Source organism: Vombatus ursinus, unplaced genomic scaffold (assembly GCF_900497805.2).
Source record: "Vombatus ursinus unplaced genomic scaffold, bare-nosed wombat genome assembly UNPS02014793.1, whole genome shotgun sequence".
NCBI classification, from domain to species: Eukaryota; Metazoa; Chordata; class Mammalia; order Diprotodontia; family Vombatidae; genus Vombatus; species Vombatus ursinus.
The window spans coordinates 9,146,423-9,159,621 of record NW_020954571.1 but is presented as its reverse complement, the minus strand read 5'-3'; the positions used below and the strand labels follow the sequence as shown (position 1 = coordinate 9,159,621).

At 46.3% G+C, this 13,199-nt stretch overlaps 1 protein-coding gene across 1 annotated transcript in view; it reads left to right on the top strand.

Moving 5' to 3' along the window:
- The window catches only part of HMCN2 (hemicentin 2), a 177,385-nt gene that overhangs the window by 100,205 nt on the left and 63,981 nt on the right, over window positions 1–13,199 (top strand). The window contains exons 41-52 of the mRNA XM_027869654.1: window positions 145–268; window positions 660–835; window positions 1,597–1,693; window positions 1,894–2,013; window positions 3,220–3,381; window positions 4,118–4,399; window positions 5,096–5,263; window positions 6,753–6,866; window positions 7,814–7,900; window positions 8,321–8,512; window positions 11,251–11,424; window positions 13,043–13,156. Coding sequence (XP_027725455.1) covers window positions 145–268; window positions 660–835; window positions 1,597–1,693; window positions 1,894–2,013; window positions 3,220–3,381; window positions 4,118–4,399; window positions 5,096–5,263; window positions 6,753–6,866; window positions 7,814–7,900; window positions 8,321–8,512; window positions 11,251–11,424; window positions 13,043–13,156 — 1,810 coding nt within the window. The remainder of the gene's footprint in view (window positions 1–144; window positions 269–659; window positions 836–1,596; window positions 1,694–1,893; window positions 2,014–3,219; window positions 3,382–4,117; window positions 4,400–5,095; window positions 5,264–6,752; window positions 6,867–7,813; window positions 7,901–8,320; window positions 8,513–11,250; window positions 11,425–13,042; window positions 13,157–13,199) is intronic.

The window sequence follows — 13,199 nt, the reverse complement described above, 5'->3', positions numbered from 1 at the left end:
TCTCAGCTGTTAGGCAGAGCTAGGAGGGAGACCAGGGAAGATCTATGTGAAGAGTAACTTTGCCATCTTGTGTCTAAACTTGGCAATTTCATCTTCCTGAGTGAGTGGGTAGCCGTAGCTAATACTGATTCTTTTGGAGGGCAGATCTTCCCTGGGGGCCATGTCCTCACCCTGGCAAGCTCCAGGGCCACAGATTCAGGGACATATTCCTGTGTGGCAGTGAATGCCGTCGGGGAGGACCGGAGGGATGTCACCCTGCAGGTCCACTGTGAGTTCCAAGTGTCTTTGGGGATGGAGGAGAGGGCACTGGGACTGTATGATCTTTGGAATGAGGGTTTGAGTAAGTTTCACTTCCTGAAGAGATGCATGGGATGGGGATTGGGGGGGGGTGGAAAGAGAGAATTTAAGCTGTGAGTGTCCTGGAAACTGTTGATGGTCTTATGGGGTTAAATGCTGCCAGGAGCCCCTCAAAAACCAGGCTCCTCTTCTTCTTGTCTCGTGTTATGCCTTTCCTTTCCAGCCACCCCAGGAGCAAGTAAGACTTTTCCTAGAAGAGAGTGGCATTGAGAGAAGGGGTGTTAAGGGGTGAGGACTGTCATTCTGGGTACTCTCTGGAAGAGTCAGTCTCCACGGTGATGCCATGCCTTTGTCCTCTCCAGTGCCCCCAAGCATCCTGGGAGAAGAGCAGAATGTGTCCACTGTGGTTAACCAATCAGTAACCCTGGAGTGCCAGGGCCAGGCTGTGCCCCCTCCAGTGCTGAGCTGGAGGAAGGATGGACAACCCCTTGACCCCAGGCCAGGAGTCCACCTCTCTCCAGATGGGGCCCTCCTGCAGGTGAGTGGCCTCAAAAACATGTTATTAAATGAACCCTTGGTTCAGTGGGCCCATGCTTGACTGGAGGCAGAGCCAGTCACAGGCACTGCCCTCTGCCTGTAGAGAAGATCGTGTGGTATATAGAAAGAACACTAGACTTTGGGTCAGATCTTGGCTCTAATGTTTGCCAGCTGTTATTTGCCATGAGCAAATACCTTCACCTGTGACCTTCAGGTTCCTCATCTATAAAATAAGGATAGTAATGATCATGCTGCCTATCTCATAGGATTGTGAGAAAATACTTTGTAAATCTTGAAGCACTATATGTGTGACTTATTACTGTTGTTGCTATTATTATTACAGACTCACAAGACATTAAAGCCTGAAGGAATTTTAGAACCTAGAGCATGGACACAGGCCATAGAATGTTAGAACTAGAAAGGACCTTGAGAGATCATCTGACCTGAGCCCCTCATTTTACAAATCAGGATATTAAGGTTCAGAGAGGATGAGTCACGTAATGTCACATAGTATGAGGTGGGATTAAAGCCCAGTTCTCCTGCCTCCTTGTTCATTGCCCACAGGCTAAGGCAGTCTTGGTATAGGCAGACATAAAAGGACAGACCCATAAAAGCAATTGCAATCAATTTAATTGAAACCCAGTAATTCAGATTTGTTTGGGTGGCTTTGAAGTTGGGATATGGGAAAAGGCAGCTGGGCTGGATTAGCCTTTTCTTAAGGATGACTCAGGAATGATGTGGCGCCTTTCCCTCTGTGGTCAGGTAGAACGAGCTGAGATTCGGGACGTGGGCCGCTATACCTGTGAGGTCCTGAACAAAGCTGGCCGCTCTGAGAAACACTACAACCTCAATGTCTGGGGTGAGGTCTTTTAGAGGGGTCAGAAGTTGTACTCCTCCTCCCTCCCCTCCCTCTCCTATCTAGGTAACAAGCCTGGGCGAGTTTCACCTTGGCTAGGTTGTGAGTTGAACCACTACCTTCTTTCTATTCCAGCCTCTCCCCATTCTCACCCAACCTCCAAGGGACCCTGGGCATAAAGTTCTCCTCTTGTTTTGGCTCAGTTCCCCCAGAATTCTCTTCGTGGGAGCCCCGGACCCTGGCAGTGACTGAGGGCCATCCTGTCAGCCTGTCCTGTGAATGCTGGGGAATCCCCTTCCCCAAAATCACCTGGAAGAAAGATGGTAAGACTTTCCTTCTCCAGAAAGTCAATCCCATGTATCCGCACTCCACTGTGGTCTCACTCTAATGGTAAGGGTAGGGAGAAATGGAATAACTCACCCTCAGAGGATCTTGGTTGTTTCAGTCAGTATTTATTCTGTTCATTTCTTTCTGATCTTCAAAGACTTGTTTAGCACATCTCCTCTGTGAAGCCTTCCCTGATTGATCAGAGATTTATTGCTATTTATACCTAATTTACTCTTAGCCACTTTGACTACCCTCTCATTCCTGTGCTGTTTTACTGTAAGTGAGTAGATATGTATCACATATTATAACACAGATGATAACCTTCTAAGGTTTAAATAACTCTTCTCCCAAATGGGGGTCAATTGCTCTATTGGGCCTCCAACATCTAAGCAGAACAGCACTCCTGAGCCCAGCAGAACCCTCCCCACTCCCATTCCTCTCCTTCTCTCCTTAGCTTGCTGCCCAAGGAGCTCTTATAAGCATCAACCTAAGACAGTATATGGTGGGAGTAGGTCATGCTCTGAGTTTTTCTGCAGAAAAATTCAAGTTGACCTTTATATCAGGTCATTTTATACCCTCCACCCTATGTGATATATAATCAGCTCCCAGTTTGTCTGGCCCTCCTACTACGATCATTAGCTTCTTAAGAGCAGGGACTCCTCTCTCAGTCTGGGCATCCTGGGGCACTCAGTATGCAGCAGGTGCCCTGTCCATTCACCCAAGTTCTGAATCTGACCTTTAGGGATTATTTTCAAAGGCTACTAGATTCAGAGCTGGAAGGGCACTTAGAAGCCATCTAGTCTAGCCCCCTCATTGGATAGATGAGGACACTGAAGCTCAGTGATTTGCCCAGAGTCACACAGATATTAAAAAGGAGAATCAGAATTTGAACCCAGGTCTTCTGACTCTTTGACTTTTAGGAACAGAGGGGACCATTCTAGACTTTTTTTGCTATTTGTGTCCTCTCTGTCTTTTTGAGGCTCTAAAGAACACTTCATTAGGGCTGCATACCTCAGGGGCCTTGGGTTGCTGTGACCTGGACTGTGGGGGTCATCCTTTCCTTCCTAGGCTTTTTGGCTCCTCCAGTTGGGAGGGAGGCCTAGGAAAGAACAGCAGAGGCAGCGGAGACCTGGAATGGGGAACTCCAATGCACCAGGGCCCTAAAGCCAAAAGCTCTGTGTTTCCTTCTCCATCTCACCCAGGGAGGCTCCTGCCCACTGATGGGGGCCGCACAGAACCAATCTCGGCTGTGGGAAGGCTGCTGTACCTGGGAAAAGCCCAGCCTTCTCAGGGGGGCAACTACACCTGTGAGTGCAGCAACGTAGCTGGGAACAGCAGCCAGGAACAGCAGTTGGAGGTGTATGGTGAGTCGAGGTGGAATAATAAGGAGGCACGGGACCCACTCACGGGGCTAGTCGGGTCATCATTGCCCTTTCCTCCCTCCACATCTGGTGGACGCTGGCCCAGCTCTACCCAGAGCTTGATGGCTCAGGAGTTTCAGGGTTTGAATCCTTGTACTGTTTGCTCCTTCTGAGGGGCCTAAAGGTACACGTCTTTATCATGGAAACCCAAGATTATAAATCATTCTAATCTGGGAGTTCTTAACATTGTGTGTGTGTGTGTGTGTGTGTGTGTGTGTGTGATGGGCCCCTTTTGGCAATCTAGGGAAGCCTTTGGGTCCATTCTCAAGCTAGTGTTTTCAAATGCCAAAAACAAAATACATAGTTACAAAGAAAACCAATTATATTGAGATAAAGATGTAATTTTTTCCATTTAAGTTCATGCACCCCATGAAATCTATCCATGGACCCCCTTGGGGGAAGAGGGAATCCATGGACCCCAGATTAAGAAGCCTAGTTCTGGTTCCTGTTGCCTCTAAGAAGTGCTAGCCTTAATTAGCCTGGGCAGACATTTCTATAATCTAGATGTAAAGATTTCCTCCATGGTTCATTCCAGGCTCTCTATCCTCCTGAGTGGTAGTGCTCAGAACTAAACTGAGTCTAGGTAGTCTGGCCAGTCTGACCTTTCCCATGACTCTGACCAGACGTCATAGAAAACTTCTCAATGACCTTCACAACTCCTTCTTCCTTCCAACCTCAGTTCCTCCAAAGATCCCAGGCAGTGGCAACCTCCTTAAGGAGGTATCTGTGATCCAGTCTGGAGAGGTCACTCTGGAATGTGATGCCACAGGGAAGCCACCACCAGTGGTGACATGGGAGAAGGATGGCCAGCCTGTGGTCAGTGAACACGGCTTGCTCCTTCAGCACCAGGGGAGTGCCCTGCACGTGGAATGGGCACGGGCTGGCCATGCTGGACGCTACACCTGCGTAGCTGAGAATGAAGCGGGGCGGGCAGAGCGGAGGTTTGACCTCTCAGTGCTAGGTAAGGCTTGAGGCAGCATCTTGGCTTAGGTCTCTCAGGAGAAGGGAAGAAGGGAAGGAGAGAAGGAGAGAGGGAAGGGAGGAAGGAGGGACAGGGAGAAAGGAAGAGAGAAAGGAAGGAGGAAGGGAAGGAAGGGAGGGAAGGAGGAAGGGAGAAAGGAAGAAAGGAGGGTGGTAAAGAAGAGAGAGAGAGGGAGGGAAGAAAGAAAGGAGAAAGGAAGGAAGCACTTATTTAAGCACCTACTATGTGCCAGGTATTGCACTGGAAACTAGTGCAGTCCCACTTATAGCCATAGAATCGTGAGCACTGCTGCCCCAGGGTCAGTCTCATGGTCCCTCTGATCCCAGATTCCATCTAGCAAGGGTGTGGAAGAATGATTTGTTAGAGGGCAAGATTGGATTTAGTATCAGGAAGACCCTGGTTCAAACCTTGCCCCAAGTACACACTAGCTGTATAATTCTGGGCAAGTCAGATAACCTCACTGGGCCTCAGTTTCCTCATCTGTAAAATGAGGGTATTCTACTCTATGGCCTGTAAGATCTTTTCCAGTTCTAAAACTATGATCCTATGGTCCTTTGTCTTCTCAGACTAAGGGGTCTGTGTTGGAGGAGGTGGGGAGGGAAAGGAAGGAGGTAAATTTGGATGATGTGAAGTACATAGATCTTATTTATTAATAAAGTTGTTTTTCATATCTAGTCCCCCCAGAGCTCACTGGGGACACCGACTCACTGACCAATGTCATGGCAATCCTGCACAGTACCCTGACTCTACTCTGTGAGGCCTCAGGCAGCCCTTCCCCAGTGGTCCGCTGGTTCCGTGGGGAAGAACCCATCAGTCCTGGGGAGGACACTTACTTCCTGGCAGGTGAGGCCTCACCAGGCTCTGTTCATGATGCCCCATGCCTTCCTCTTCAGTTAGCTCCCCCAGATTTCTGCCTGCACTTCTGTCTCTTTGTGTACATTTATGAAGAAGGTTTTTTCCAAGGGTAGAGAGTGATGACATTGGCAGGTGGTCTATGTGTCCTCCGGCATGGTTCAACTTCATTGGCAGATCAATAGTGCTGAGCTGGGTATGGATTCAGGGCACCTGTGTCTGAATCCCAGCTCTCCCATTTATTACCTGTGTTAACTTGGACAAGTCACTTAGCTTTTCTGTTCTTCATCAGTAAAATGAGGGCTTGGACTAGATGACCTCTAAGGTCCCTTTCAGCTCTAAATTTGTTTGTAGTTATTGTTCAGTCCTTTCAGTTCTATCTGACTCTTCATGCCCCCATTTGGGGTTTTCTGGGCAGAGATACTGGAGTGGTTTGCCATTTCCTTCTCCAGTTCATTTTACAGATGAGAAAACTAAGGCAAACAGGGTTAAGTGACTTGCCCAGGGTCACAGCTAGTGAGTGTTTAAGGCCAGATTTGAACTCAGGTCCTGACTTCAAGTCCAGCACTGTATCCACTGTGCCACCTAACTGCCCTAAATTTAGGAACCTATCAACTGAGAGGCTTGGTAACCATCTATAATTACCTTAGTTTATCCTCCCAACTGGATTTTCCCATCATACAAGTGTGGGAAGGAATAGAGGTTCAGATGATAAGTCCATACCCCTAAAGTCACACAATGATTCTGTAGTGAGATTCAGCTCTCCGGAGTCACATTAAGCCCCTCTCTACTAGTGCTTTTTGGGAAAAATACACACACATCCCTTGGCCCTGTTTTAGATTCCCTTATTTCCATGGTAGACACTCAGAATTAGAAGAGACCATGAAAATTCTCTAGTTTAACCTCCTATCCCTTGCAGGAATGCCTTCTCTAGCACCCCAGCACCCTTGCAAGGCCGTCCATGCAGCCTTTGCTTGAACAGGAAGTAGCAGGAAGCTCAGTCTCACCAGGCAGCCCATGTAATTGTGGAACAACTCTAATTATCATTAGAAAGTTTTCCCCTGTACTAGAGCCAAAATCTGCTTCCCTGTAACTTTTACCCATTCCTCCTAGCACTGCTCTCTGGAAACCTGAAGAATAATTCCATTCTCTGTCATATGAAAATTCTTTAGATATTTGAAAATCATTCTTTTGTAACACTTCCACCCCTCTCCCTTCTACCAAGTCTTCTCTCTGGGCTGACCTTCCTTAGTTGTCTTGACTGTTCCTTCTGACATGGTTTCCTGATTCTTCACCATTCTGGTTTCTTTCCTGTTAGCTAGACAGACTTCCCTGACTGGTGGTCTATTTCAGGACGAGGTTAGCCTTCTCTTAGTCTCTGCTAGCTAGGCTGCAGGGACCTTTCACCTTGGCACATATAAGGTAAACTGAGAGGCTAGGTTGAGTTCGTTTATTTCCTTCTTCCTTCTCCCCTCCCCAGGTGGCCGGATTCTGAAGCTGATCCAAGTGCAGGAGGAAGATGGTGGCCTCTATTTGTGCCTTGCAAGTAATATGGTTGGGGAGGCAAGAAAGAACTTCAGTGTGGAGGTCTTGGGTAAGTATCAATGACTTTGAAGCCTGCAAATAACCTTGGGACAAATCCAAAAGGTATGGGTTTGGAGAATGGGGCCCCTGAGGTCCCTTCCACCTCTGGAATTCTGTGAAACAAGAGCAAAGGAGACAATGTGATGTGTCCCTGGTCTCACACCAAGTAAGTGGAAGAGTCAGATCTGGAGTCCAATGTGCTATGGAAGGAAGTCTTAACCACTCTGAGCCTTGGCTACCTCCTCTGTCAAATGGGGACAGCCATGCCTGCCTCACAAAGTTGTTGTGGGGATCAAATGAGATAATGTATATAAAGCACTTTGTAAACCCAAAAAGGCTATATAGGTCAGCTATTTATTAATGTTGCTATTATTATTGTTGTTGTTGTTATTTTTTGGTCCTGTGACTTCATCAGTGTAAGAAGCTTCCTTCACTAATGCAGATCCATAGCTGTTCTGCAACTGAAAGTCTTCCGGAGTCACCTGGGGCCCTGAGGGGTTAGGTCACTTGTCCAGGGTCACACAACCAGTATGTGTCAGTGGCAGGACTTGAACCCAGGTCTTCCTGATTCTTAGGCCAGCTCATCTACTTTATCTCTAGCCATTGTTCCTACCTTATTGTCATTGTCATTGTTATTATTATTATTATTACTATTGACTCTAAGTTTAAGGTTCTTTCTCCTAGACCTGGGGTCAAGCAAACTATAGCCTTTGGGTCAAATTCAGCCCATTTCCCATTTTTGTATAGCCTGGGAGCTAAGAATGGTTTTACATTTTTAAATAAAATTTCCCTGTATTTAAAATGTAAAAACAAACAAACAAAAAAACCCCTTAGCTTCTAGGTCATATTAAAACAGTGGCAGATTGTGTTTTGCTGACCTGTGTCCTAGACCAGGGGTAGGGAACCTAGACCATGCAGACTGTTAGTAGAAAACTGGTGGTTGTCTCTTTCTTCCAGTTCCTCCCCGAATTGAGAATGAAGAGATAGAGGAAGAAGTGAAAGTCCCTGAAGGACAATCTGCCTCCTTGACTTGCAATGCCACAGGTAACAGCTGTGTGGAGTGACTGGCAGCAAGGAAAGACAGAGGTTGATTATCTGGGATGGGGGTGGAGGAGGGATCTCAAGAAACCAAGATTTGATTCAAACTCCTCGTTATCAACTACTTGCCCATTTATAACCAACTACTAACTTCTATTCACTCCTCTCCGGGAGAGGGGCTAATACTATTCTCCACAGAGAAGAGAAGCAGTCACTTTGTTCATCATCTCCATCCATTTCTGGTCCTACTGTTCAGGCCTTTGGGGTTAGATGTGAAGTCCTGAGGCAAAAAGGTTCTGGAGTAGCTTTCTAAGCTTCCTAGAACTGTTCTAGAGCCTGGTGTGTATTCCAGGAGCCATCAGACAAATCTGAACTAAGACTTTTAAGGAAATGTTGTCATTCACTCTTACTTGCTCCTGCGGACAGGTCGTCCCCAGCCAACAGTCACGTGGTTCAAAGATGGCCGCGCCCTCTCTGGAGGAGATCCCTATCATATATCCCCAGATGGGTCTGTGCTAGAGATACTCCAGACCAACCTCTCCAGCTCTGGCCACTACTCTTGCATTGCATCGAACTCGGTCTCAGAGAAGACCAAGCACTACAAGCTCAGTGTTTTGGGTGAGTGACACACACTAGGTCCCATGGTACAGGATCCAACAGGCAGATACCCCTCCAAGTCTCCCATGATGGACAGACTGACCCCCTAGGGCTGCTTAAGTTGGCTTGGTTGAGTCCAAGCTCAACATGGACCCATGGGACTCAGGATCACGTGAGATCACAGATTCAGAACTGGAAGGGACCTCAGAGATCATTGAGTTCAACACCCTCATTTTACAGATTCATAAACTGAGGCTTCAGAGGCTAGGTCACTCATACAGGATGTGGTAAGGTACGGATTTGAATCTAGTTTCTCTGCTATTGATCTAGCACTCTTCAAACAGTACCATGATGCCTCTCAAACTCATCCTCCTTACTAACTGGTTGGAAAGCCAAGGAGATTGGTTGTTTAGAGGATACCTTGAAGAGGGCAGCAGGTCCTCTACAATCCAACAAGTACAATGGTTCATGAGGCTTCCACTAGGACTCCATAAAGCATATTAAAGCCTATGGAATCATGAAAAGGATTTTTTAAAAGGTAAACGTGGGTGTTAAATTTATTTGTATCTGTTTATCTTTCCATTAGAATGTAACTTCATGAGGGTAAGTGTCATATAGACACTTAACAGATGCTTGTTTAATTGAACATACTCATGTTCCTGAGGTCTGTTGAGAGGCATTCAACGGTTGAACAAGATCATTTCAGTCTAAATGAAAAGTTATCCTAATTTACATACCAGGGAGTGAAAAACATAGGACCATACATATATATCTGGAAGGGACTTCAAAGGGCATCTAGTTCAACCTCCTCATTTTACAGATGAGGAAACTGAGGCCCAGAGAGGTTAACTAATTTATCCAAAGTCACACAGGTGGCAGTCAGGATTTGAACTGGGATCCTTTAACTCTAATTCTAGTACTCTTCCTACTATGCATTATTAGCTCAAAACATTCAGTTTGGAAATATAAGCAGGTTGAAAAAGTGTTTAGATAAATTCATGGATAAGATGGAAATTAATTCAATTCACCTGATATTTATCAGAAACCTACAATGTGCAAGGCCGTGGGCTAGGAGTCAGAGATACAAAGACAGAAACAAAACCAGTCCCTGTTTTCAGGGAACTTACATTAAGCTGGGCATGAAGTGAGGGTACTCTGAGTATATACTGAGATAAGTAAATACAAGGTAATTTAAGGAAGCAGAGAGAGAAAGCTCTAATACCTGTGGGGATCAGGAAAGGTTCCAAGTCAGAAGTGGCAAATGAGCTGAGCCTTTAAGGAATCTGGAGATCCTGAGATGAGGAGATGGGGTGAGAGTGTTTTCATGGCATGGGGGAATAGACTGTGCAAAGTCCCTGAGGTGGGATGTTTAGTTCAGAGAACAGTCAGTTTGGCTAGAACCCAGGGTCTGTAAAAGAGAGAATAATGGGAAATACGTCTGGAAAAATAAGCTAAAGCCAAATTGGGAAGGTCTTTAAAAGCTAATATGTAAATTGTACATTTATCCTGGAGGCATAAAGCTTCGTGAAGTAGAGGCATGACATGGTCAGACCTGTGCTTTTAGGAACACTATTTTGGCATTTCTGCCTAAGGTCATTGACCAATAGGAAAAGACTAAAATCAATTAGGAGCGTATTGCAATAGTTTAGTGGAGGGGTGATGAGAGCCTGAACATGATGGTGGCCATGGGAGTGGAGAAAAGAGGACAGTTTCTGTAGAGGTAGAATTGATGAGACTTGGCGATTGACTAGATGATGTAGGGAGACAGAGTGAAGGGTTGAGAAGAACTCCCAGCTTGAGAACCTGGGTGATTAGAAGGATGGAAAAGAAGTATCTGTAGGACTTCCGGGGGAGCTGTCCAGCAGCTAGATGTCATTTGGCATCCAGGAGAGAGGTTCAGTCTGTATGTAAAGATGTGGGAGTTAGCTGTACAGAGATGGTGATTGAACCAACCCATGGTAGCTGATGAGCACCCAAAAAAAAAGAAGGTACAGAAAGGCAAGAGAAAAGGGGTCCCAGACGGAGTCTGCCTAGCGAAAGATAGCTTGATCGTGATTATTAGGGGGAAACAGGATATTTTAATCAATCAGAAGAATTTCCTGAGCATGAACTATGCATAAAACACTACAGGACACACAAAGACAAGTAAGTGGGCTTCCTCGCAGTTGAAGTCTTCAAGCCAAGGGCTGGATGACCACTTGTCAGGAATGTTGCAGAGCAGGGATTCTTCACCTTTTTTGTGTCTTGGATCCCTTGGGGCAGTCTGGGGAAGCCTATGGACCCCTTCTCAGAATAATATTTTTAAATGTATAAAAGAAAATATATAGGATTATAAAGGAAATAGATTCTATTGAAATATAAAAAACAAAATATTAGCAGAAAAGTTCAGGTTAACATTCCCTGTTGTAGTTGGTTTATTTCTCCAGGCATGGGCTGAGCTAGATGGCCTCTGAAGCTCCTACTGTGAGAGTTGGAGTGCTGTTCTCGGGTCATTTAAAGACCCTCATCAACCTCAGCTCTGAGAGTCACCCATGTCTTTTTTTTTTTGGCGAGGCAATGGGGAGAAGTGACTTGCCCAGGGTCACACGGCTAGTAAGTGTCAAATGTCTGAGGTCAGATTTGAACTCGGGTCTTCCTGACTCCAGGGCCGGTGCTCTCTCCACTGTGCCACCTAGCTGCCCCCCACCTATGTCTTTAGACTTGGGTTCCTGGGGCACAACCCACCCTGCCCACATTTCACAAGCTTCTCTTACCTACAGTGGTCCCCACGATCTTGGGAGTAACTGAGGACAGTCCAGATGAAGAAGTGACGGTGACTATCAATAACCCCATTTCCCTGATCTGTGAGACCTTCGCATCCCCCTCCCCTACTATTACCTGGATGAAGGATGGGGCTCCATTTCAAGCCTCAGGAAATACCCAGCTGCTCCCAGGTGATGACTTCTGGGGTGCAAGAGATTGGGGTAGGGGGAGTTGTGCCTGAGGTGGGATGAATTATGGTAACAGGCGGTCTCCCAGAACCTTTCTCTCCACTTTTGGAGGTAGGAATAGAGCCCTGGTTTATAAGCTGGGACCTACGTTGTCACCACTGGCCACTGGTCTGGAACATGTTGGCACTGTTAAAATTAAAAATAATAATAACCTACAGCACTTTAAGTTTACAGAGCATTTTTACAAATATTATCTCATTTTTTTCCCTAACAACAACCGTGGCAGATAGGTGCTATTATTATTACCCCCATTTTACAGACTAAACTGAGGTTCAGTGATTTGTCTAGGAACGCATAGCCATTAATGTCTGAGGTCAGATCTGAACTCAGATCTTCCTGACTTTAGGTCTAGTGCCACCTAGTTACCGCAATGACTTCTCTTAGAGTGAAACTGAAGGCCTGATTTATGCCATGTTGATGCCAGGCTGAGAGGCCTGGGTCAGGACCTGGGACCAGGGATGCAGGACATGCTGGAAACATGGGAAGGTAGTCAGGTCAACCGAAGAGTCAGAAGCAAAGTAAGCAAATAGAAATGAAGAGGGGATAGATACTGGAGGACAAAGTAAGGCAGATGTTTCAAAGTCCACACAAATAGTCCTTATCTGGGAGGATCTTCAGTTCTGTAGATTAGTGCAAGGATAGTGAGAAGGTTAGGTACTCAGTCAACAACCAGGAGATTCAAAGGAACATGAAGAGGTGGGTCAAGAGGGCATGGCACCTAAACAAGGACAAGGCCTGGAGAATATGATGGGCTTGCTGTTTCATCTTCAGCTACTTTCTACCCCTTTCACCCTGGGAGGGGGGTGGAAATCCCCAATAATCCTGGTCTAGGAGCCTGTTGATAAAAAAAATTAAGAATTCTCAATAGCTGATTGGAGTGTGGTAAGGGTGGGGAAAGGAAGGGTAAGAGCAGATGTACTACATTTCTCTGGCAGGAGGAATCTTCCTGACAACTGTGTGAGAGATTGAAAAACAATCTCCCCCTTTTTAAGATTTCCAAAGTACCTTCTTCCCAATAGCCTTTGGAGGTACTTAGCTCGAGAATTATTGTTCCTATTTTATGAATAAGAAAATTGAGGCCCAGAGAGCTTAAATGACTTGCCCGTAGTCACACAGCTAGGAAGTGTTGAAGTTAGAACTCAAATTTAAGTCTTCTGACTCTGAGTCAAGGGATTTTTTCCCCAGGTTCTGGTCCCTGCCAGCAAAAGCTAACTTGCTTAGCCCTCCGCATACGACAGTCATAGGGCTGCTAGAAGGAAACTTGGTCCGGTTAGAACAACCCCTTTATTTTATAATTGAGGAAACTGAGGTCTGGAAAGATGAAGTAATTGAGTCAGGGTTACATAGGCAGTAAGCTGCAGAGCCTAGATCCAAGCCCAGGTCCTAGGCCTCTAAATACAATATTCTTTCTACTCTGCTAGTGTGAATTAGCACTGTCCCAGCTGGGGACACCTAGGCCTTGCCTCTGAGGGCCCCTTTCCCCGGTGGGCGGGCAGGGACTCCCAGGAAGAGGCCCTTAGGAGAGCTCTATGGTGAACCTTGGCTTCTGAACCCCAAGCAGGCACTCATGGATTGCAGATCCTCAATGCCCAGGAGCAGGATACTGGCCGATACACCTGTGTGGTCACTAATGAAGTTGGAGAGGCTGTGAAGAACTACCATGTCGAAGTGCTCAGTATGTAACAGCATCCCCTGTATGTACAGAAGGCCCCCTGGCC